Source organism: Echiichthys vipera (genome assembly GCF_963691815.1).
Source record: "Echiichthys vipera genome assembly, chromosome: 5".
In the NCBI taxonomy this organism is placed as follows: domain Eukaryota; kingdom Metazoa; phylum Chordata; class Actinopteri; order Perciformes; family Trachinidae; genus Echiichthys; species Echiichthys vipera.
In genome coordinates, this window is record NC_139830.1 from 30,779,082 (window position 1) to 30,801,611 (window position 22,530).

At 41.7% G+C, this 22,530-nt stretch overlaps 1 protein-coding gene across 6 annotated transcripts in view; it reads left to right on the forward strand.

Annotated features, from left to right (window-relative positions):
* LOC310947614 (RNA-binding protein Musashi homolog 2-like) overlaps nt 1–16,855 on the forward strand; it is a gene marked incomplete at both ends in the record, with an annotated part of 337,457 nt that extends 320,602 nt beyond the window's left edge. For 2 of the 6 annotated variants that reach the window (XM_083914481.1, XM_083914484.1), the window contains 3 exons: nt 7,048–7,255; nt 12,347–12,551; nt 16,814–16,855. In XM_083914481.1, the coding sequence (XP_083770607.1) occupies nt 7,048–7,255; nt 12,347–12,551; nt 16,814–16,855 (455 nt within the window). Of the gene's footprint in view, nt 1–7,047; nt 7,256–12,346; nt 12,564–16,813 lie in introns of all 6 variants that reach the window. The other 4 variants (XM_083914483.1, XM_083914485.1, XM_083914482.1 and 1 more) reach the window with 3 other exon arrangements.
* Nucleotides 16,856–22,530: the final 5,675 nt, after the last annotated feature.

Consider the following 22,530-nt stretch of genomic DNA (forward strand, 5'->3'; position numbering starts at 1 on the left):
GGCACTTCTCCACTGCCATTTTAATCAATCATTCAGATTCACACCAGATACAGTATATTACTGTAAACTAGGCCACACTTGCCTTGAAATATTTCCACGTCTTCAGCACAGTGTTGCTGTCCAACTTTATTCTTTAGCTGTTTGTTTAGCCTTAAGAGTATGATGGATTATGCATGTGTTGTTGTTAGTGTGCAGTTTTTGTGTATACTTTACTTGCCTAGCGGTACATATACAGTACACACATATGATATGCACACAGTCTTTGTTAATTGGATGTTGTCAGTGGTGTGTGCATATGTTGAAAATCTGCACAGACTTACAAAACTTCTGAGGACAGAAAGGGTGGTTCTAGACCTTGAGGATATGTACTATATTACACATACACTCACCAGCTACATTATTAGGTACATCTGTTTATGAAGGTTTATTAGCTGCCATTCATTTCAGATTATTTATGAGCTGCCATATTAAACTGAATAGAAGTGCTCTTTATGTTAATTAGTCTGTGATTCATCTTGCGTGTCTGTATATCTTACCGGACAAAGCTTTTTACAATTTCCCTCTTACTCATCCATTCACACACACATTCATACACAGATGGTTCCATGTGCATCTGGACCAGCTGGTAATCAGACACTGCAAGGTCAGTGTGCACCAGCAAGAAAACACATACATGCATACACACAGACATATACACACACATAAATAGTCATGGTGGATTTGTGACAGTTTTGCCCCAGGTAGTAGATTAAAACTAACCACAGCCTCTTCACAACCACCACCACCATGCACACACATATGCAGTATCTGCATTCAAGGTCTTTTTAAATGCCAGACTCTTCTAGCTTACATCAACAAAAAAAGAATGTGTTTTTCTGCTGACAGGACAGATGTTCAGCATTTTCTCTTCCATTGCACACATTCATGAAACAGATTTAGGTGGGAGAGTGTACCATTTAATTCAAGGGGAATTCATTTCTAGGGACAAGTGTTAAAACTGCAGACCAAAGGAAGGAAGGACAACAATTGAATCGCTTTTTAAGATTCATGCCATCATATCACTGGGTCCTGCACTGGTATTCTGTCATGAGCAGCACCATCTATAAAACTAAAGTATGAATGAAAGTGACGTTTATGTGTAAGGACCATTTTCTGCCGCTTTTCTGGGGACTGGCATTGGCAGGCTAAGCAAGGTAGTCCAGACGCCCCTCACACAAGCAGTCTTTTCCAGTTCCTCCTGGGGGACCCTGAGGTGTTCCGAAGCTATATGAGATGTATTATATCTCCAGATTTTTCTAGGTCTACCCCAGGGAGGAATCCTCATCAGAAACCCTTACCAACTCAAAACTCAACTGGCAGCTTTCAATGCAAAGTACTAGTGACTCTACTCCCCTATGTCTATGCTCCTTACCTTGTCTGTAAGGGCGAGCTCAGCCACCCTTCAGAGGAATTCCAACAGATTGACAATCGACTGACTGCAAATAAAGCCAATAGAACCACATTATCTGCTAAGAGCAGATAAGAAGTTCTGAGGTTCCCAAAGTAGACACCCCTATATTATGAAGATCTCAATCAGAATGGGTGACAATGTACAGCCAAGCCACCACTACAGTGACCTCCTGGTTGATCCAATGCGGAAGTGCCAAAAACTGCGGTTCTCCAAGTGTCTGCTAAGAGCTCTACTGTTTGCACAATAGAGCAGTTTCTCATTGACCCCCATGTTAAACAGGCCGTTTTCACAGCATGATTAAACCTATTTAGGGCTTGGTTACAAAAAACACTATAGTCTGTATGTTTAGGTCATATCTCCATGACAACACTGAGGGGGTGAATTTTTTGTACCAGGCTAGTTTTTATTTTATTGGAGGTTAAAGTTTATGAATAATTAGGGGTGCGGCCTCTTGAGTTACAGTTAGCCTCTGGCCCTCAACTCACCTCTGAGGCTAGTTGTCAGGATTAGCATGCTAACTCCGTCATCTCGACCTGGACTGCGGTCATTCGTGTGGTGGTGTTACTATAAGTGACAAGATGGTTTGCTCTTTGATCGACTGTACAAACAGATGGTTTAGGAACACACCGTGTTAACGTTACCTTTGTTATGCTAATTCAATAGCCCCACTTTCACCATGATTTGCAATACAGCCTGCTATCTGTGGCATACACACTAGATGCTAATCTTGAGCAGCGGGAGGATTCGGGCCGTGAGGGTCGGTGTTTTACCGCCTATGAGCATGGTACTGTGTTGTATATCAGTTTAAATCAGAGATCATAAATGCTGGCTGTACTTTACTCCCGGAGCCGGTGTAAACTCCGCTAGAGACATGGACTCGACCTGGACTCGACTCGATGAGCCAGTGTCTTTTTTTTCAAAACTTTATTTCATATCATAGCCGGTAAAGTCTCCGCTAGAGACAAGGGACTCCCACTCCCATTTATCTAGTAATGTGTTCTGTTCGCCTAGCTCCCGGGTGGTGGAGCTAATGTGAGCTAATGTGGCTAATTCTGTAAACATCACCCTCCCCCCAACTTCACATCAATGCCCTTTTTTGGTAAGAGGAAATGACTAGGAGTCAAAGTCCGACAAGAAGTCGACTCCCAGAGGCGAATATGATTGGATCAAGTTGAGAGAACGGGCCCCCGGTGAAGAGGCTACGTCCATTTTTTATACAGTCTATGGGTACAACCCAACAAAGAACATGTTTGACTATACAGAGGATACAGAAATAGCACTCCCTTTGGTTATACAAGGACTGGATGGCTCGTTAGCCTTCTCAAAGTCAACAAAACCCATGTAGACTGGAGGGCAAACTCTAAAGAAATAAGCCTGTGAATGTTCTCATTCGTCCAGGTCATCGTTATCCTCCAAGCAATTTCAGTCAAAAACAACTGGACTGGTTGTTTGTCTAGGAAGACGTTTCACCTCTCATCCAAGAGGTGGTCTAAAGAAATAAATGTTAGAGCAGGAGAGGAATTGAATTGATTAGGTTCAAGATTTGGTGTTGGTTCAAAGTTTAATGGAAATTATAGTGCTCCCATCCTAACCAACCAACACTTTTTACAAAATGAATATATACTGAACAAATAAACCCCCACAATGACACAGACAGCAGGTATAGGAACAGTAGATGTGTTGTAAACGTGCTGGTAACAACCGCAGACTGTATATAAAGATGGATGGCTGACGGCTCCCTGAAAGTGTGGCCAAAACATCTCAATTGCCCACTGGTGGCTAACTGACTGCAGTATAGGTCATATAGGTTGCATATATATATCTCAGCTTTAAAGCCAGATGGTTCTCTGGACAAAACCAAAGTTATCTGCATTTACTGTCTATGTGAAGTGAGTTACCACAGAAATATGTCCCGTCTCAAAGCCCACCTGCTGTCCAAATATACAGCTGATGCAGAGAGGCTCCGCCCCCTCACCAAAGACACACCACACAGTTAGGGTCACTGACCAAGCTGCCATATTTGACAGGTAACGAAGAGTGAAGACATGTTGGCTGGTACAGGGTCATCAACCATTGATGTTTTCGCACATTAGCCTGGAACATCTTCTAGTGGTAAACAGCAGACCTTGATCGCATTGTCCACGGCAGGCCCAAGCTTGAACTCTCAGGTTCAACATTCAGGTTTTTAAAATCAAAACAATCAAAATAATTTTTCTACAACGTGAAGTCTTTTCTCTCCTTCATCAGTTATCTTGATGGCCAACTCCACTAACCCAGCCCATCTCATCCAGCCCAGCCAATGAATGAATATGTCTGAATTAGATTAAATGTGAGCAGGGGCCTATAAACTCTGAACAATCTCTCCTTTCTGGTTGTTACGAGCAAACATGTTCCTCAAAAACTTAATCATAACATTAGCTTTGATGTTTAAAACTTACAGGTCACACATTGACACGTTGACTTTGTGCGTGTGATGTCTGTACTGTCTGATACTATTGAAGCTGCTTTGACAGCTGTGGCCACTAGATGTCAAAGAGTCAATTAGGGCGCACTCACACTGTCCACCCGTACCGTGACCCGTGCTTTAGGGTTCTATGTCCGAACAGGCACACATAAAATTACATCAGAACCACCGTAGGCCTCATGCTTGTGCTCGTACCATGCGCACGCTCGTTCTCGTACACGTGCAAATGTGCTTTACAAAAGCCCAACTCACCCTCCCTTAGGGGAATAAGAGCATTATCATCTCCTCCCATACTATTCATAGTGCATCTCAGGATCACTCCCTAAATGGCCAGAAAATAATTTCATAAGTGGGTTTTAATGCAGAAAACCTTGTAAACTCTGAGAAAAACTATTTATGTTCACTTAGTGACTTCTACTTTCAGAACATAGTACAGCGTGTCTGTCGTCGGTGGTGATTGTTATTCTCAAAAGAACAAATCTTTTAGGTACACAAACTCACTGAATCACTTCCTGAAACAATTTGTGTATTCCTCAGTTCAGTTGCATGCTAGTCAGCTGTGAGCAAACAACGGTCATGTACTCATTGAGTGACTGATAGAAATCATTTGTTTGGAAATGGTAACTCTATCCAACTAAATTCTCAACTCACTGAACGTGTTTTAGTTCAGTCAATGGGACTATACAGTTAGCACAGTCAAGCACTGCAAAAGAATGGTGGATGTTCAGCGATTCACTTAACATACTAGCCTATGAATGTGAGCCCTAAGCAACTTGCTCTAGCCTGCCCCTCTTCTTCCTCTCAGGTCTCAAAGTCTGGAAGCAGAAATAACCAAATATTTTGTTTAATAATTAACTATCTGGAAAGTATATGTGCTATCCATAATGAGTTGGGTCAGGTAGGACATCAGCTTTCCGTTTGAAACACGTATCTTTATCCAACTAAATACTCTGTTCACTACTCTTACTATGATATAGTGCATTTTGCTACAAACTGTTGTATAGTGTACTGATTGGATGGACTGCATTTATATAGCTCGACAATTTAGCCTCTCATTCACACAGACATTGATGGCAGCATGCTATGGTGCTGGCTGGCCTTCAGTGTTCAGAGTCTTGCTCTCGAAGGATACTTGTGGACACTTGTCCTTGACATGTGGACAGAAGGATCAAACCACTGACCCTGCAGTCAGTGGACAACCCCTGAGCCATGGCTTTTTCAGAACAGGGTCCAGACAAAGATTAAAGTCATTGTCTATTCATAACATACCTTGGCTCTCTGCTAGTGATGTCCAAATTAAGCTTCATGAAGCATTAGTTGTATTTGTTGAGTCCACTAGATGGAGCTCTTGATTTAGGGCGCGCTCACACTATCCTCCCGGACCGAGACCCGGACTTTAGGGTACTTGTCCCCCCTCCCTCTCCCCCCCGCGCCCCAGCCCCGTTTGTACTCACACTACCTGGGCCTCGGCCAGTACTTCTTGCTGTCCATACGCCTTCAAGCCGTAACACGTCACACGCATTGATCGCGTGTGTGTGGCTTTGTTTACAAATCTTTCCACAGACCTCGGAGTTTTTGTGCGTCTTGTCGACTGTTTTTGAATATTTTCATCTGACCAAATCTGCAGTAAACACTCCTCCACCTCCGCACCACACCAACGTGAACCTTTCACCACCACCATTGTTGTTGTTGTTAAATGTCCGCGCATGGTCCGTCCTTCTATTTACATGTCAGAACAGGCGGACATAACGCTACTGCCGTAGGGCTCGTGCGCGTGCGCGTGCACGTGCGCACGCTCGTGCTCGTACATGTGCAAACGGCTCCGCTAAAGCCCACCTCTTTCAAGCGGGCCGTGGCGGCCCAGCTGGCCCCAGTTGAGCGCGGAGCGGGTGCGCTCACACTACTTAAAGGTACTAGACTTTAGCTGAAAAACCGGTTTTGGCCGCGGCCAAAAGGATAGTGTGATCACGCTCTTAAAGAAAAGGTCTCAGTGAATGGTAATTCAGTGTGTTTTCAACCCTTTGAAGTGACAGGCAGTCAGCTGGCAGATTCTGCAACATTGTTTTTCTTGTTTTTTTCAAGTGCTGTCCTTTGACTCATTGTCTTGTTTGCATGTTTGTTTTTGGAAAAATTAATAAAAGAAAATGTGAGCTCTGGTCTGGCTTCTGCCTAGTTTTTCTGCATCACATCAAAGACAGTTCAGTCACCAGATTTGTACTGACATTCAGAGTCTGTCCTGGAATCACTGCACACAGCTTTCACCTCTGACATTACAGGCAAACCTGGAGGTGGGGGCTAGTGGTAGTCACAAGCTAACAATGACAATAGTGCCTTGCACTGGCTAGATAGGCTCTGCATGACTTTCCAGTGAATTTGCTAAGTAATGTACTTTAATTCTGAATATGTGTCTGTTTTCTACAGCCTTATTTATAGCATGAAGCATTTCCTCTGCAAAGCAAAACCTTTAAAAGACTGAGACACAATGCCTGAGTAGAGACCTTTCAATATGAGCCCTTTTCAACAAGCTACATCTCCGACCATTTTACAAACCTGTCAATGTTGCATTTAAAATCAATAAGACATTATTAGCTTACTCTCATTGATTTATGAGCTCAGCTGAACCTCAATCATTGATCATTCTTATCATTATCTCCTTATTTTTGCATTAGTTAAAGGCATTCAAGAAATAATTTCTGCCTTGTATGTGTTGCAGTGTATCACATTATTACAAAGGTGGATTGGTGCTGGTTCTTGGATACTATAATAACTTGGTAATATAAGACACCTGAGCTCAATGGCAGGGTGACATCAGGATTGATATACCTGTGTAATCCCCAGTTCTTAGACAGCTGCAGAGTGTATTAGTCCTGGCTGTGTTAGGTATATTTGCTTGATTGCCGATACATGATATCAGGTAGTTATTAACTGCTGTGGTATTATTTTGTTTCTCAATATGTTTTTTACTCATGTTTTTTGTGGATTACAGCACATGGCCAGTTTTGACAGAAGGGAGAAAGTACAGGAAGACATCAGCAGACACACTATAAAAATCAATCAAGGTCATTTAAAACATCAATGATGGAGTTCCAAACCCTCCCATCCTCCTCCTCCCCCACCCTCCCCTGTCTCCCAGGGTTCCCTGATTATGGGTTGTATTCTGCGGCCGGGGCCGGCGGTGACGTGCGGGGAGGAGCACCCTACTCCATGGCCGACTATGGCTCCCTGGGGGCTCAGGTGGCTGCTCAAATCCTGCCCAGTGAGCATGCCAGCTCGGCCTGCAACTCTCCCACCTCCCTCCAGCACCACCTGCACAGCCCGGATCCTTTTAAGAGCCCAGGTGTGTATCTCCATGTCTCTGCTCCTCCCTCACATGCATGTAGACTCAGACAACAAGGCAGCAACAACTTGCGAAAGAGACAGGAGTGTCATAATAAAGCAGTGAAGCATGCGCTGTGTGATAGTACTGGCAATTTGCCTAGAACGCAGTGCATGCTTTTTGCAGCATTGCCTTTAGAGTATTGTCTATTTCTGTTGTTTTGTCATTATTACTTTCACACTGTGGGTTTTCACAGGTTGGATGTTTGTAGTATTGTTGATGTTTCTGAGCCATGCCTGTATCAAATTGATGACTTTAAAATGAATCAAACAGATATATACCAGTTTTTGCATATCAATATTCCAGGAATAGAACATAGAAAAACGAAAAACGTGAGACCTAGAACCAAGGGTTGTTACTGTTTGAAGGCTCATCTGTACTTTAGTTCCCAGATAACACATTTGACTTAAACAAATGAGGATACCTGTCCGTAACTGGTAATTTTCTGAAGCTTACGAATGTTCCCTCAGAAGGATGCGTAATGAACCGAAGGTATGTCCAGTGAATGTACTGAAAGAAAATCTTCCAGTATTCACACTTTAAGCCAGCTGCGGGTTGTGCTGCATATTTTTGTTACAAACTACACTGGTGTATTCAGTGTAATATGTATTTTTTCGTTTTGCAAACCAGACTAATACAGCAGTGGAGTGGTGAGGGATGGCTAGATTAACACTCCACTACAGTCGGGAAATGAACAGGACACAGACCACGGTCTCCACTGGCACACTTCCTCCTGGGGCACAGAACACCTAATATCACTGCGGATGGGTTTACAGTTGAAAGCCCAGTGGACAAAAATTTGACAACCTGAGAATGAGAGCGGGCTTTCCTATCATGTGATCAATGTAATTTAAAACTTAACTACTTTCGTGGTTTTCATGGTAGTTGATATTATTTGAAAATGACACAATTTCTCATAAGGTACAGCACACATATCCCAAACAAACAGACATCTGTCTTCAATGATCCCTCTCATCCCTCTCAACAGCCAGGCATGTTTAGGAGTTTGTGTGGCTGTCACCCCAGACATTTTCTTTAGTAATAATAATAATACACCTAACTCCTCTAACAAATTAATCCAGCAGGCAACACAATGTGAGTGGTGGTATGCAGTTCCTCTCTCCTCCTGGGGAAATGAGTCCATGGAAATGTGTCTCCCTCCTGCAGTCTTTTAGCATCACCCAGGACACCCTGAGTCATTTTCTGCCTGTCAGGCAGACTAGGTCCAATACCCTAAGCACTTTGGTGAAGATAATCACCATCATATATTTAAAAGAGGCTAGACGAGGAGCAGGGGAAGTTACGAAGAGGGAGAGGGGTGAATGTAGTCAAGTGTAGAGGCTCTCCGAGTGACAGGTGTTGATTAGATGGGGGGTGTTGTGTCCAATCACCCTGTGCAATTTTTGCCAGCAATTCATAAACTGTCTTGCAGTCATATCTGAGGGTGCTCCATAGTATGCAGAAAACACCAACGAGAGGCTATGGTTGAGAAGAGCTTTTTTTTTACATTTGCAAAATGCGGACAAAAAAACACAAGATATTCTTGAGGATATCACATCATGTATAGTCCAAATTACCGGATGTACAGTGCTGGGGTAAAGCCTGACATCTTCTGCTATCTCTGCGATCGTCCATAGCACCGCCCACAACAATGAGATTGGTCTAAAGAAATACAAACAAAAGCCAGATTGTTTTTCTCAGAAGGATACACTGGAAAACTGAACCCGATTAATTGATTGTCAACATAGTTGGCCATCAGTCAAACAGCTGACAGCTAATTGTTGAAGCGCTAGTCCTGAGTAAGAATGCCGATGTTGGGAGAGCTGATGATGTTACTGATGTTTAGGTCTCCCACTCATTGTAATCCACTCTTGACATTATATTAAATTGTTTCTTAGCTTATTGAAAACACCCTCCATGAAATCAGGATACTGAGTTTCACTATTAATTTCCTGCTCACGCATATTTTTTGACCATATTTTTACCCTTTATTTGTTCATGGGTAGTACACTAAGAGCAATGCTCTCTTTTTCAGGAACTTCCTGAACACATTTACAGCTGACATCTGCCCAGTATAACCACAGTCTGATCTAATGCCATGAACAGCTCCACTGGAGCGGTTGGGATAAGGGCCTTGCTCAAGGGCACCTCAGTGGTGGTAATAGAGGGAGGGGCAAGTGTTGCTTATTCACCTTCCCACTCAGACTTATCCTGCCGGTCCGGACGACCCTCTGGTCACAAACTCGCTTCTCTAACCCTTAGGCCAGCATTGCCAGCATTCAAGTGTGTTTGTAGTTTATAGCATGTTGAGCTAATGTAGGTGTTCGGCAGTGGGAGCGTTCACACGAAAAGAGATGATTGAGGCTGTGTAAGTTCATGCTTTGCTCTGATTGTTGCATGGAGAGAAAGCCATCCATCCATTCACAGGGTTGCGGGAGGCTTAGGCGGGAGGCTTAGGCCACCCTGGACAGGACACCAGTCTATTGCAGGGCACATAGAAAAAGCCAAAGCTAACTAATTGGAGCCTCCCGGTCCATGAGCACAGGAGGGGTGATGTGAAAAAAATTCACGGGGGCCCTTCATCACCATTATCAGTTTGTTTAAACTGAATCATGCATGTCAAAATCCCCCTTAGGGATTGTGCATTGTCACTGCTGTAGTTTCAAGTTTGTCAGCCCTCAGGGGTCCCTTACTAGCCTAGGACCCCAAGCATTTGCTGATTTGCCTGCTGGTAAGAGATGCCCCTTGACAATAAGGGCCCATCCACATGAAGACGTGTTTTGCTGTAACCTCAAAAGATTTTTATCGTTCTGGCTGGTCATCCACACTCAGGCAGCATTATGAGAACCTGAAACTGCTGTTTTCTGAAACAGGGTCCCAGAGTGGATTAAAAAAAAAAAAAGCCCTTAAGTTGTCGTGTGGACAGGAAATTTTGACAAACTATTTTGTGAAGCGATGATGTCAACGCCACCTCTCTCGACAACAATGCCAGACTACTATGCTTGTATTTGATCCGAAGAAGCTAACGCGTCCATTAGGTTACAGTCTATTTCTTCTTATTGTTGTGTTGGGTTTGTATACAGTGAGCAAGCATTATGCTCATGCTCCATCTCTTCTCCAAATTTCTTTATTTCTTTGACAGAGTTACAGCGCCATATATAGCCCTGGCATGTGTATAACAGCATTTTTAGGACGCAGATATTCCTTAGATGAGGCTTTGTGGACGGAAAACTTTTTAAGAACGATTGTTTTGAAAAAAAGATTGTTTTCGATCGTGTGACCGTACCCTAAAAAAACACATCAAGCAGTACAACATAGAGCAGCCTAGGGCAGTGGAGGCACTGAGAGAGTCTCTCTACATGTCCTTCTACCCCATCAGTTTCCTCACTCCCTTCACTGGATGAGTAAAGTGCCTGTTTTAAGAATTGTGGGAGCTCCACCTGATGACCAATCCAAAGTGGGATCAACCAAACTCACAGATAATCAAATTGCATGTTTTCTGTGGTGCACGTGAGAAGGCATACAGAGCTGGGGCTGTATTCACGAAACATTTGATCTTAGCACCAAGAGTTCTCCTAAGGAGCACTAAAAGTTCTCAGTTCTTTGTTCTTACTTGCTCCAGGGAGAGCTAACTTCAGAGAAGCTCACTGCAGCAGAAATATACTGTGTGAAAGAGACCCAAGATCATAGTGTAAGTCAGGGAATATGTCATCTGAAATCTGATGTATTCAAAACATCAAGAGAGACTCAAAAAGCAAAGAACCATTATTAGATGATAATAGCCTTATTACTGTAGGGGGAAATGTTTTCCTGGCATTAAAAAGATTTATAGCAAGGTGAGGACTGTGAAACACATTTATTTAGACAATGCAAAGCAGACCAAGATCTAAAAGAACTATGGAGGTCAGAGGAACAGAGCTCACAGAGATTTACACTGACAAGGGGGTCACCTGGAAGTTTATTGCCAAGCAAGCTGCTTGGTGGAGCAGCTACTGGGAGAGACTTATGAGCTTTGTCGAAAATATGCTTAAAGAGGCCCAGGAAAAGGCTTTCAATTCAATTCAATTCAATTTTATTTCATTAATAGTGCCAAATCATAACAAAAGTTATGCATCAGAGCATCAGCCACTTACATCCTCTCTTTTCCTGGTTGGGGGAAAGACTAGCTTTCTACCACCAAAGGATATGCTTCCACTGGCTTTTAACTAGCATCTGGAACAGCTGGAGCAAGGACTAAATAATGGTGTGAGACCCACACTCACTACTCTGAAGGTGGGAGATATAAACCTGATGGGAGAAGACATCACACCCAGGCAGAACTGGAAAATGGGTTGGATAATAGAACAGTTTTCAGGGAGAGATGGACTCATTCATGCCTGTTTATACGTCTGCAGGCAGTTTGTTGAGGAGACCTATTCAGTCCATATATCCATTAGAGATAAGTTAAAGTAATGGACTGATTAGTATGAGCACCTGTTCCCTGAGCGGGAGAATGTTGTGAATTGTTTTCTGTAAGCAATAATTCTGTTTGTACGATTTTCCACTAGACCACAAGGGGGGTGTGGGAGCTGACGGTGAACATACACAGATTTTTTCCATTGTCTTTGAAATGCAATAGTTTGACCATGGAAAGCCTTGAAAAACTTTGTCAAATTGTTGCTGCTCGCCACTTTGCCCAGAGTAGACTGATTTAGACATCTGGTGGTACATCTGCAGGACCACAGTCAATGTGGTGGTTGTTTTCCAAACTGAAAAGTCCTTGGTGCCAGTGAACATAAATGACTGAGGCAAAAAAAGTTTAACATGGAAGTAACCACAAGAAAATCCCCCTCCATGTAAATTTAAAAGTCTGTCTTTGAAATGAGCTCCTGACAGAAGCAACATTTGTTACTGTTGAGCTGAAGGATTCTCCTATTTCACACACAGTGCTATCAAGCCAGTATCAGAAGAATCAATAAAAAAACTCAGATATGCAATATTTATTTACTCATTACCAAAGCATGAATATTGTGGGATGTATGCCAGTTCATAGCCAGCGTTCATCTCTGAGTGTCAGTTGTGTTAGAAATGCTGTGGCTAATGTGTCTCCTGGGCCTTCCTCAACAGGAACCAACCCAACCCGTCCTGGAGCCTTTCCTGGTGCCAACAGTCCTGGTCCTGTAGCTAACCTCTATGGAACCACCAGTCAGGACTCTGGTGTGGGCAACTACATCAGTGCCACCAGCCCTCAGTCAGGCTCTGGCTTCAGCCACAGCATTGCTGTGAGTATATCTATTTTATCATTATCATCCTCATCTACCTCTTCAAATCTCTTAAAGAACTCCTTGTGGCCAAACTCATTCCTCACTCTGTCATTGTCCTTATTTCACCACAGATGACAAAAAGAAAGTGAAATAGAAAGCAGTCAGTGAAATACAGATCATTTAGACATGTCCCTACATTTCCCCTTTTCTATTTTTCATGCAAAACTTCTTTCTTTGCGGTTTTATGGCAAACTGTGATTTCTTTTAATATATCCAGCAGGTCGAGGTCGATCATCTTCCATACAATGGCCGTTCTATCATTCTGTCAGTATTTTAAGATGTAATCTGTCAAGAGGACCCCTGCAGGGAATGATATCTGTTAAACAGATTTCAATAAATCCTTTGCAAAATACTGTCTTGAGAAGGTTTCTTCATGCCCTTTCATGCCCATCCTGCTGATACCATCAGTTGCTTGTGAATAAATTCTGTAGACAGATGAAATCAAAGCCTTAGCTTACCCAACAACATCTGTTAACTAAAGCACTCTATCAATTTTGCCTGTTTCGATCTTCTGTCCAACTGAGCTGTACACTGAACAGCTAATTGGTCCAGTATTGAGTAGGGGTGGGGGAAAAAACGATGCGTCGCAAGTAACGCGAGTAAAGCGCTGCCTGTCTTAAAATCGTGTATTTGGAATGACTTTGTATGTAATCTAGCTGCTTCTATCCCGTCTATTGTTTCCGGTTTAAACACGGCATTAGATGCTTCATGATGCCGATGTGGAAGATTCTTAATCGATTCACAAATGTCAAACATCAAAAATCGAAATGTTTATTGATAGAGTTTTGTTCACAGAATGTGAAATGTGGAAGCGCAGCACCCGTACAGTCTGTGGGGTGGCACATACCAGAGCACAGAATAATTTTCTTTTAAATTTAACTGGTGACACTGAGACAGATGTTCATGTATTCAGATTTTATTATGGTTTAGTGTTTACTAATGTAACTAAACTAGCAGCACAACGTTGTCTCGTGGCTCATCATGGATGAATGTCTCTTATGAAGGCATCGGTGCAGACCGTGGTAGGGACACACACTTACCAAACAACAGATGATAGTCAGTTAAATCAAAAACGAGTTAATCCGACACACCGACACACTCTGCATTAAAAGCTAGTGTATGAAGGCCCTTCCATTAGACTCAGAAAAGGCGAAGCAAATAATTAACCAGCAGCTTAACACCAAACCATGACAGCATAACAGCAACTACTCCATTTTCCACAGGCTAGTCATACACTTATGATAACAATCTGAGCCTGTCATGAAAATAAGCTCTTTTAGGCAACGTTCACACTTCACACTTAATGCACAATTCAGATTTTTTGCTCAAATCCGATTTTTTGTATGTCTGTTCACATTACGTCCTTAAATGAGGCCTCTCTACAGACTGCTGTATGTACAGTTCACACTCCTGAAGTGACCCGCATGTGCAGTTGATCATTGATGACATCACGCCACAACAGTGTTTAGGGACGCAAACATGGCACTGGCAACCGGACTTTATGGCTTAATGCTAAAAACAGTCCCCCCAAATACTAATGAGGTCTAAAACTTCACTCTCCCTCTACTGGCCGCCTGCTGCACTACCGTCCTCCATGTTTGTTTTGATTCTGTTCATGGCTCCCGCCTGTGGCACACTTTTTTTCAATCAACTTTATTTGTCATTAATTTACAAAACAGTGCAGCGTGGATCAGAATGACGCCAAGTAACATTGAATGCGACCTGGCTGTTCAGATTGCGGTCACATGAAAAAAATCTGATACATATCTGATTCAGTAGCACATTTAAAAGTGGCCTGATTCTGATTGGAAAATTTCAGATTCAATGTGAATTGTGCTGCTCAAACTTTCAAAAGCAAATCAGATATGGGTCACATATGAGCGACAAAATCTGATTCAGGTCATTTGGAACTGCAGTGTGAATGGAGCCTTAATGACAGCCAGAGATTCAGACATCACCGTGGTGTCCTTGAAGGACAGCCCACATTGGGTACGCCTTGAGCCAAGTTGTTGCTAATTTTGGGGCTAACACCATTCACACCTGAACTTGGCTTAGGTCTACAAAGCCTAAACTCTAGAGTAACTCTAGCAAATGTCACTCAAACAGGAAGAAATAGTGCACTTGTAGGGGACCACACATTTGGTGCTTTAGTGAGTATTTGTGACACTGCTTGTAAGTAGATGCGTTCATTGGTATTTTTTTATTATTTTGATGAGTTTTGATGAAAGATATTGAATATATAAACAATGTTGAATCAGCAGTCTTATCATGAAAACAGTTCTTGAAGTTTATTACCCTGTGGTGAATGCAGTACGCTTCTGTACATCTGCGCATAATACTGTTCTGCATGTCCTGTGATTTGTGATTATTTGATTATTATGTGTCAGCCTGAGTGTGATTAACTACTAGATCCCAAACTCTAAGTGCACAGATTTCTACAAAGGTTCATGAGGGCCAGGCACAAAAAAAAACAACATAACCCGTTGGAGGGAGGTTATATTTCAAGGAATAAAGTGGCAAATCTACCAGTAAAAGAAACAGATTTATGAGATTCAAAGTCGGAAAATTGTGTTTTGTTTTACACCTTCAGTGTTTAGTTTTACACTCCCTTTTGAACTACATCGTTTCAGGATCAACCCCCTGCTGCATGCCGTGTAGGCTACAATGTCTGCAAAAAAACCCTCTAAAAAATATTGGGTTTTGAAGATTAGAAAGAATGAAGGATGCTACAAGGTCTAATGAAGTTCATGTACGCATCTGACCAGGCTGGGACTGGTCCAACTATCTAGTGTGGCGATCCAGGTATTTAACCTTTCACAAGGACGATGATGTCACTGGAACCCCTTGTGCTCCAAGTTCCAACGACCGTCATCGGAGTCACAGGAGGCCATTTGTGAACAGTTGTTCTTTGAGGTTAGATTGTTGAATCTCCTGGGAAGGGATGAAAGGGCAGCATTGTACTTTTGTAGTAGCAAGCTTCTTCCACCACTAGTTACTATTGTTGTTATTGATGTATTTCCACTGCTGTGGGCCAGTTAACTGATGACAGTGACATCTGTGCTACAGTAGACCAGATGAGCTGCCATGACAACACTCATGTTATGGATTCACAGTGTACAGAAAATGAACATTTATAACACAGGCAACAGTCTTTGTGGTCTTTTATTTAAACTACGTGAATGTTAATGTGATGAATATGGTTTCATCACCCCTCATCATCGTGCTTTAGTAAACCAGTGGCCGACACATACTCTAACTGAATGACTGCTACATGGTTGGCTGTCATCTGTGATATTATGTTCTGCGTTTGCAGGATGTGAACAGTGTACAAACCCTGAGTGTGTAGTTTCTTCCTCGGACCAAACTACTCCTCATCCACTGGAGTGCTTTGTGTTTACAACGCACAGGTGAAGAGAGCAACGTGGACTTGAAGTGAACCGTGCTCAGATCACCTCGAGAAGAGTTCAGTTTGCTTCAGAGGGGTCTGAGTTCTTTTGGAGTGTTCACATATATGCAAAACTCTGAGTTCATTTAGAGGGTTGAAAGGGACCAAGTGTGATAACACCCTAAAAACATTAGAGGTGTAAAACAAAAAAATATTTTTCCAACTTTGTTTCTCATACATTTGCCACTTTTTTTCTCACATTACCCCCCTCCCTCAGGGCCGTAATTATTATTTTTTTCATTTCATACTTGGCCCTGATACATCCTCGTAGATTTCCCTAAAGTATATTTAAGAGCAAACAAAAACAAAGACATTGATCTCTTATCTCTGTGTTGTTTGCAGACATGTTGATCTGTGTTTCAGAAAGATCTGTAGGACAATCAGGTTCACTTAATAGATGGTGACCTCTAAAATTAATTTCCTGCTGTCATGGTGAGCATCATCAAAACGTTCACAAACAAGTATTTTATAAACCAACAGCCCCACATTGGATAATAATGGATAATGAAACTTTTATTACTGTTAACTTACCATCTAATAACTTTTGTTGGGCATGAAACCAAAACTCTCACTCTCAATTTTAAGCCAAAGTAAATCAAATACATATGGTATAGATGATGTATGTATTCTCCTTTCTGCTGAAGTAAGAGATGAACTTTCATTCATGGTGATATCAAATCCTATGACTCAGCTACACTCACCACCATCACTTCACTCCTTTTTGCCTTTTTCCAGAAATGCATACTGACAAAGTTACTTGTAACTTGTATTTTAGGGTCCATTGATTGCGACAGCTTTTACAAATGGATACCACTGAAAGCAAAGGTGACTGGTTGCCATCTCATTTGAGGTATTATAAACTATTTCTTTATCTATATCACAACCATATCTACCCATACAGTATGTGTCACTTTTGCACACCATTTTACTGTTTACACTCATTGTGGTTACTGTTCCTAAATAAGATGTCACAGCTATTCACGGGGCTTGTGCCAGCACAGCTGGATAGTATGTTCACAAAATTTGCAAGCCCTCTAAAAGCTGTATGAAAAAGTTAAATGTGCTTGGATTATCTCTTAGGCATATTCTTATTGTAAGGGTTTGACTTGTGTATACACACGTCCTTTCAAAAAGTTTGATCCTTGTTTTCTTTCTTTGCTTTACTTGCTTTGTTGCTGTCTCTGACATTTGTCCTGTTAGTTTTGGAATTCTGGAAGGAAGGGCAGAGCTTTGTATTATTCCGCCATGGTTTCCTTTTCTCCTTATGTAAATTCAGTCTTGAAATCCCTACCCTTTGTGTTTGTCAAATAACTATAAAAGGAGGAGCATGTACATCTTTTTTTTTTACTTGAGGCTCATATACATAAATGCATAATGTTTTGTATTATGTGCCGTGCACTCGTGCTGTGCTGGGATTCTAATCTCTTAAAAATCCATAAACCTGAACGTTGTGTTGCCTTCAAACCCATACTGCCATTTTAAAAGGTACACAACCTGTAAAAATGGAATTTAAACTTGTTTTGATGAAGACATGTAATTGTGCATCATGAGATTAAGACAGACTTGATGTGACAAAGGAATATTTATGTCGATGAAGGCCTTCCTGTCATTTGTACTCCAAAGAAAAATGCTCATGATAGCCTTCAAGCTTTAACTTGAGTTGCCTCGTCATGTGTCAAGTGTGGAGCAGATCCCTGGGGGGTGTGCATGTGGCTAAAACACTGGCCCCTGCACAATGCAGGTGTTAGAAAATTCAGACTGATTTTGAATTTGGTTTTATCACAAACATAAGAGATGATCTGATCTTGAATCCTGAGCACATACTACCAGGTTATAATCTGACATTACACATGGCATTAACACTAGAACCACCAGGCTCCTAAGTGGTACCATTTCCTCTATATATGACACCCGAGAGCGTCTGCATCCTTTCACGCTGATGGGCCATTAACCCGTCATCAGTCTTCCACGTACTAAGCACATTTTGACACTGTGCCAACATATCCTTCTGTAAAGCGCAGCAAGGACTGTTTCTATATGCTATGACGTGAAACTCAGAGGTTTTGTTTTGACTGTTGACTGAACTGAACTGAACTGAGGTTTCTATAACCTCTGCAAACAAATCCTTTTTCGTGAAAAAAAAAAAAAAAATTATCTATTTGGTTCTGAAGCTATTTTCGTTTGTAAACAGCGTATAACCTGCAGCGTAAAACCTAAAAGGCGTGAAACAAATGCAGATCAATTGTCATCAATTACTCGTTTTTATTTTGGCAAATAAACTACGGTATATCTTAAATGCAATCACAAATGATGGTGAAAATGATTACATTATTACATTTATTTCTAATGAGAAACAATAAGTAGCCCTAGAATGTATCTGTGTCCCACAGGGTCAGGGGCCCAAAACAATCACAAATAGATGCTAAACGATCCTAACCTGATTCTCGCCAGATGAATTTGGTTTCTCCTTGCTTCACTCATCCATCTGAGATTGCTCGACTGGGAAGTGATTTCAGGAGGCTGGGCCTTATCAAAAATCCTTCATATGATTGGATAAACCACTTGTCCGTCATCTTTATTGACGTGCTACTTCAACCAACAGAACAGCCGACATAGTTTCCACCAACAAAAGCCTTCAGAGCCGTTCTCTGGGGTTCTTTTAAAGAAGAAATATTCACTAGATTGGACAACACGGATGAAACAGCAGTATCCATGTTGACGTCTGCTTCCTCGATGTGAGCCGCCATTGTTGTCTGAATCACAACAGTCGTTTCTCTGCTATGTCACTCACATCTATAAAACCCCGCCCGGCGCTCCTGGTTGGCCTGACCATTTTTTGCTGACCCTGAAATAACTCGACTATGGAGTGATTCCAGATGGTTGAGTGGAGCTAGGCGGTGTCATGGCGGAACCAAAGTCATCTGGCGAGAGTCAGATTAAAATGATCACAAACACACACAAAACAACCTACCAAAAATACCTACAGAAATGCAAATGAGCATGTATAGATGCTAAATGATTGACACAAGTGAAAAAAAAAAAAAAATAAAAAAAAAAAAAATATATATATATATATATATATATATATATATATATATATAATGACTAAAAACAACCCGAAGAGACCAATAGAAGAGATGCAAAACTACCACAAGAAAGTGCAAAATGACTAAAAACAGATGCAAAACTATTTAAAAATGAGTGCACCCAAACAATAGCAGACACACTCGTATTCTGTTTGACTGTCTAGGGCTAGACTGCAGTGCCAACTACTTCCTGCTGTTGAAACATGTAATGTCGTAAGAAAAATAGTATGATGAAGATAATGTATTCTATAGTAATGGGGACGGGACTAGATAAGCTTTTGCTTCTCCTGCTTTCCCTTTTGGTCATGTGAATTGTATGATTTAAACTAAGATAATGTGTGATGATGATTGATCTAACTGACATGCCCAAAATAAACAATCAAAATAAATAAATAAATAAAACATTCCCTCTCTAAATGCAAAAAAGGCGCCATGTTAGTGACGCTGCTGACAGCTGTTGTTCTGTCAGCCCAGATCGTCACAAACGGTTATGCTGCATTCAATTGTAATCGGAAATCTGGAACTTCAAACTTCTGAGTCAGGCTTGTAGTAAGGGCAGAAGTGTAATTGGAACATGTGTTTGAAAAAAAGTCAACACACATAGTGACCATGAACGTGTCAAAATGGAGGCTCTGAAAGAACAGGCTCACCTTCAATTAAATCTTACCGTCAAAGAGGCCGCTAGAAACATGGTATCAACTTTAAGTTCTAGTCCATTCTAAAGGTGTTGGGTGGGGTTGAGGTCAGGGCTTTGTGCGGGATAGGTGCTTTCACAACAAACTGGGAAAACCATTGCGGATTGCTTTGTGGACAGAGGCATTGTCATGTTAAAACAGGAAAGGCCCAAACCCAAACCACAAATTTGAAAGCACATCCTTGTCAGCCATTGTATTCTGTAGGATTAAGATTTATCTTCCAAGGAATGAAGCCACAGATACCAAACCTGGAAAACTGTGAACTTTTCAAAGAATATTGTTAGATTAAGTTCCAGGCATTCCAAAGCAAGGATAACATTAGCCGTTTTAATGTCTATTTTAAAATAAGATCAAATCAAAGAATTTCATGTCTTTATCAAATTCAAGAGGAGTCATTTAACGGACGGCTCTCTCCATTTAACAGTCCAAGCATTTAACTCAGGTAACATTCACTGTTCCAATATGAATGTAGAATAATGGTAGAGCTGTTAAATTCAGACTGCTGCATGAGGAGCCACAGTGTGGTGTGGAAATACAGGAAGCCACGAGAGAGGGCAACACTTCAAAGCAACTTTTGTCTGTAGTGTGTGTTGCTCACTAAGCCAGTGGCTAGTCTGGCAGTGACAGCAACAATGTCTTTGCATTGTGGATACCAGTGCATCGTGCCAAAGCTTGCTGCCTTTGACCAAGGTTTGTAGTAGTGTCCTTTACTTTCAAGTTAGCCTAGTTAGTTAGTTAGTTTAACCAGTGTGAGTGCAACCGCACCGCGCCTAGTGGGCTTTTGTAAGCGCGTTTACACGTGTACGAGCACGTAGCCTACGGCGGCTCTGGCATCATTTGATGTGCGCCTGTTAGGACATAGAAAAAAAAGAAAAAAAAACATACGCGGACATTTAAAACAATGGCAGCGAAAGGTTCATGTTGGTGTAATGCGGAGGTGGAGTGTTTACTGCAGATTTGGTCGATGAAAATTTTCAAAAACAGTCGGACAAGACGCATAAAAACTCTGAGGTCTATGGAAAGATTTGTAAACAAAGTGACGCTTCGCGATGATTTCAATCAATGCGTGTGACGTGTTACGGAGTGATGACGTATGGACAGGCAAGAAGCATTCGCGCGAGGCCCAGGCCTGGCCCGCGGGGGGAGAGGGAGGGGGGGGACAAGTACCCTAAAGCATAGGGCACGGTACGGACGGACAGTGTCAGAGTGTGCCCTTAACTAACAGAAAGTTTGCAAGAGGATCACGACATGAACAATCTGCCAGCTGAAGAGCAAGCTGTCAAATTTCCCACATCTAAAAGGACAGGACAGGGTATCTGTGGGACTGTAAAATATTTTTTATGGATTCAAAGTCAAATATAAAACCACAGGTGTTGCCATGTTTTTTTTAATATTAAATGGTAATTTGGCATATTTGGGAACTAAAGCAAATCATGAAATTAGTGATGTCCAAATGAGCATTAGTTGTATTTGTTAAGTACACTAGATGGAGCACTTGGTTTAAAGAAAACGGCTCAATGAATGGTGATTCAGCATGATTTCAGCCCTTTATTGAACAGAGAGTTCTATCTAGTGGAGCTTCATGAAGCTTCATTTGGACGTCACTACCTGAAATCGCAAAAAGGATTATTTTTCAACGTGTCACAGGACTGTTACTGATTGGCTACACTTCTAAAAGCTAAACTATCCTCAATTTGTATTTTGGCTGCACTTTGTCACAAACCATGGATCACTGAGCTGCCAAAGCAGAGAGATCATAGTATCGTCGTTTCTTTTCCCTCAGCCAAATCACATTATTGGCTAGTCCGCCTCATGCCTGCCCTTAAGACACGATGATCTACCAATCATAGCAAACTACTATGAGGATTCTTATCTCCCATCCTGTTTAATTCAGAGAAGGAAGAAAATTAAAATTAAACTACCCTGTCCTAACAGCATGCGAGTGTTAGACTACTAATCAACGCTGTCACACTTATACCGACATATGTCCTGTGCAACCGCAGACTACTAATGTGTTTAAAAAGGAGCGAGCCTCTGTGAAGTGATGGCGCTCGCTCCTTTTTAAACACATTAGTGGTCTGTGGTTGCACAGGACATATGCCGGTATAACCATCACTTCACAGAGGCCGCCTTCTGCCCTAACCTGCCACACACACACACACACACACACACACACACACACACACACACACACACACACACACACACACACACACACACACAAGGTGCGTTCATCTGATGGTAACACAACAAACCTTTTCAACCACCTAAAGAGACAGCATCCTGAACAGTCTGCTGGTGAAACACTGAGGAGTCCAGTCACACCACAGCAGCAGAGGAAACAGGAGCTTTAGATAACTTTTTGTTAAATGTCCATTGGCACAAGTTGGCAAGATTGCACAAAACTGATTCAAATCTGTATAGAAAGGTTCTTTGGCCTACGTGCTTTGTTATATATTTCCTCTTTTATGGCTATATTTTTACATAGGAAAATGTTTTTTCAGTAACTTGAAAAATAATAAAACATTTAATATAGAAAACCGTGATGAAATCATGATCGTGATTTTACTGTAAAAGAAATAGTGGTATGATATTTTTGCCATATCGCCCACCACTAACTCCCAGTATTTTCTGAAGACCACACAATGGCCTTTAGATATATTATTGTAGCTGATGCAAGATCATAGTCTAGTTGTATGTAGAGTCGATAC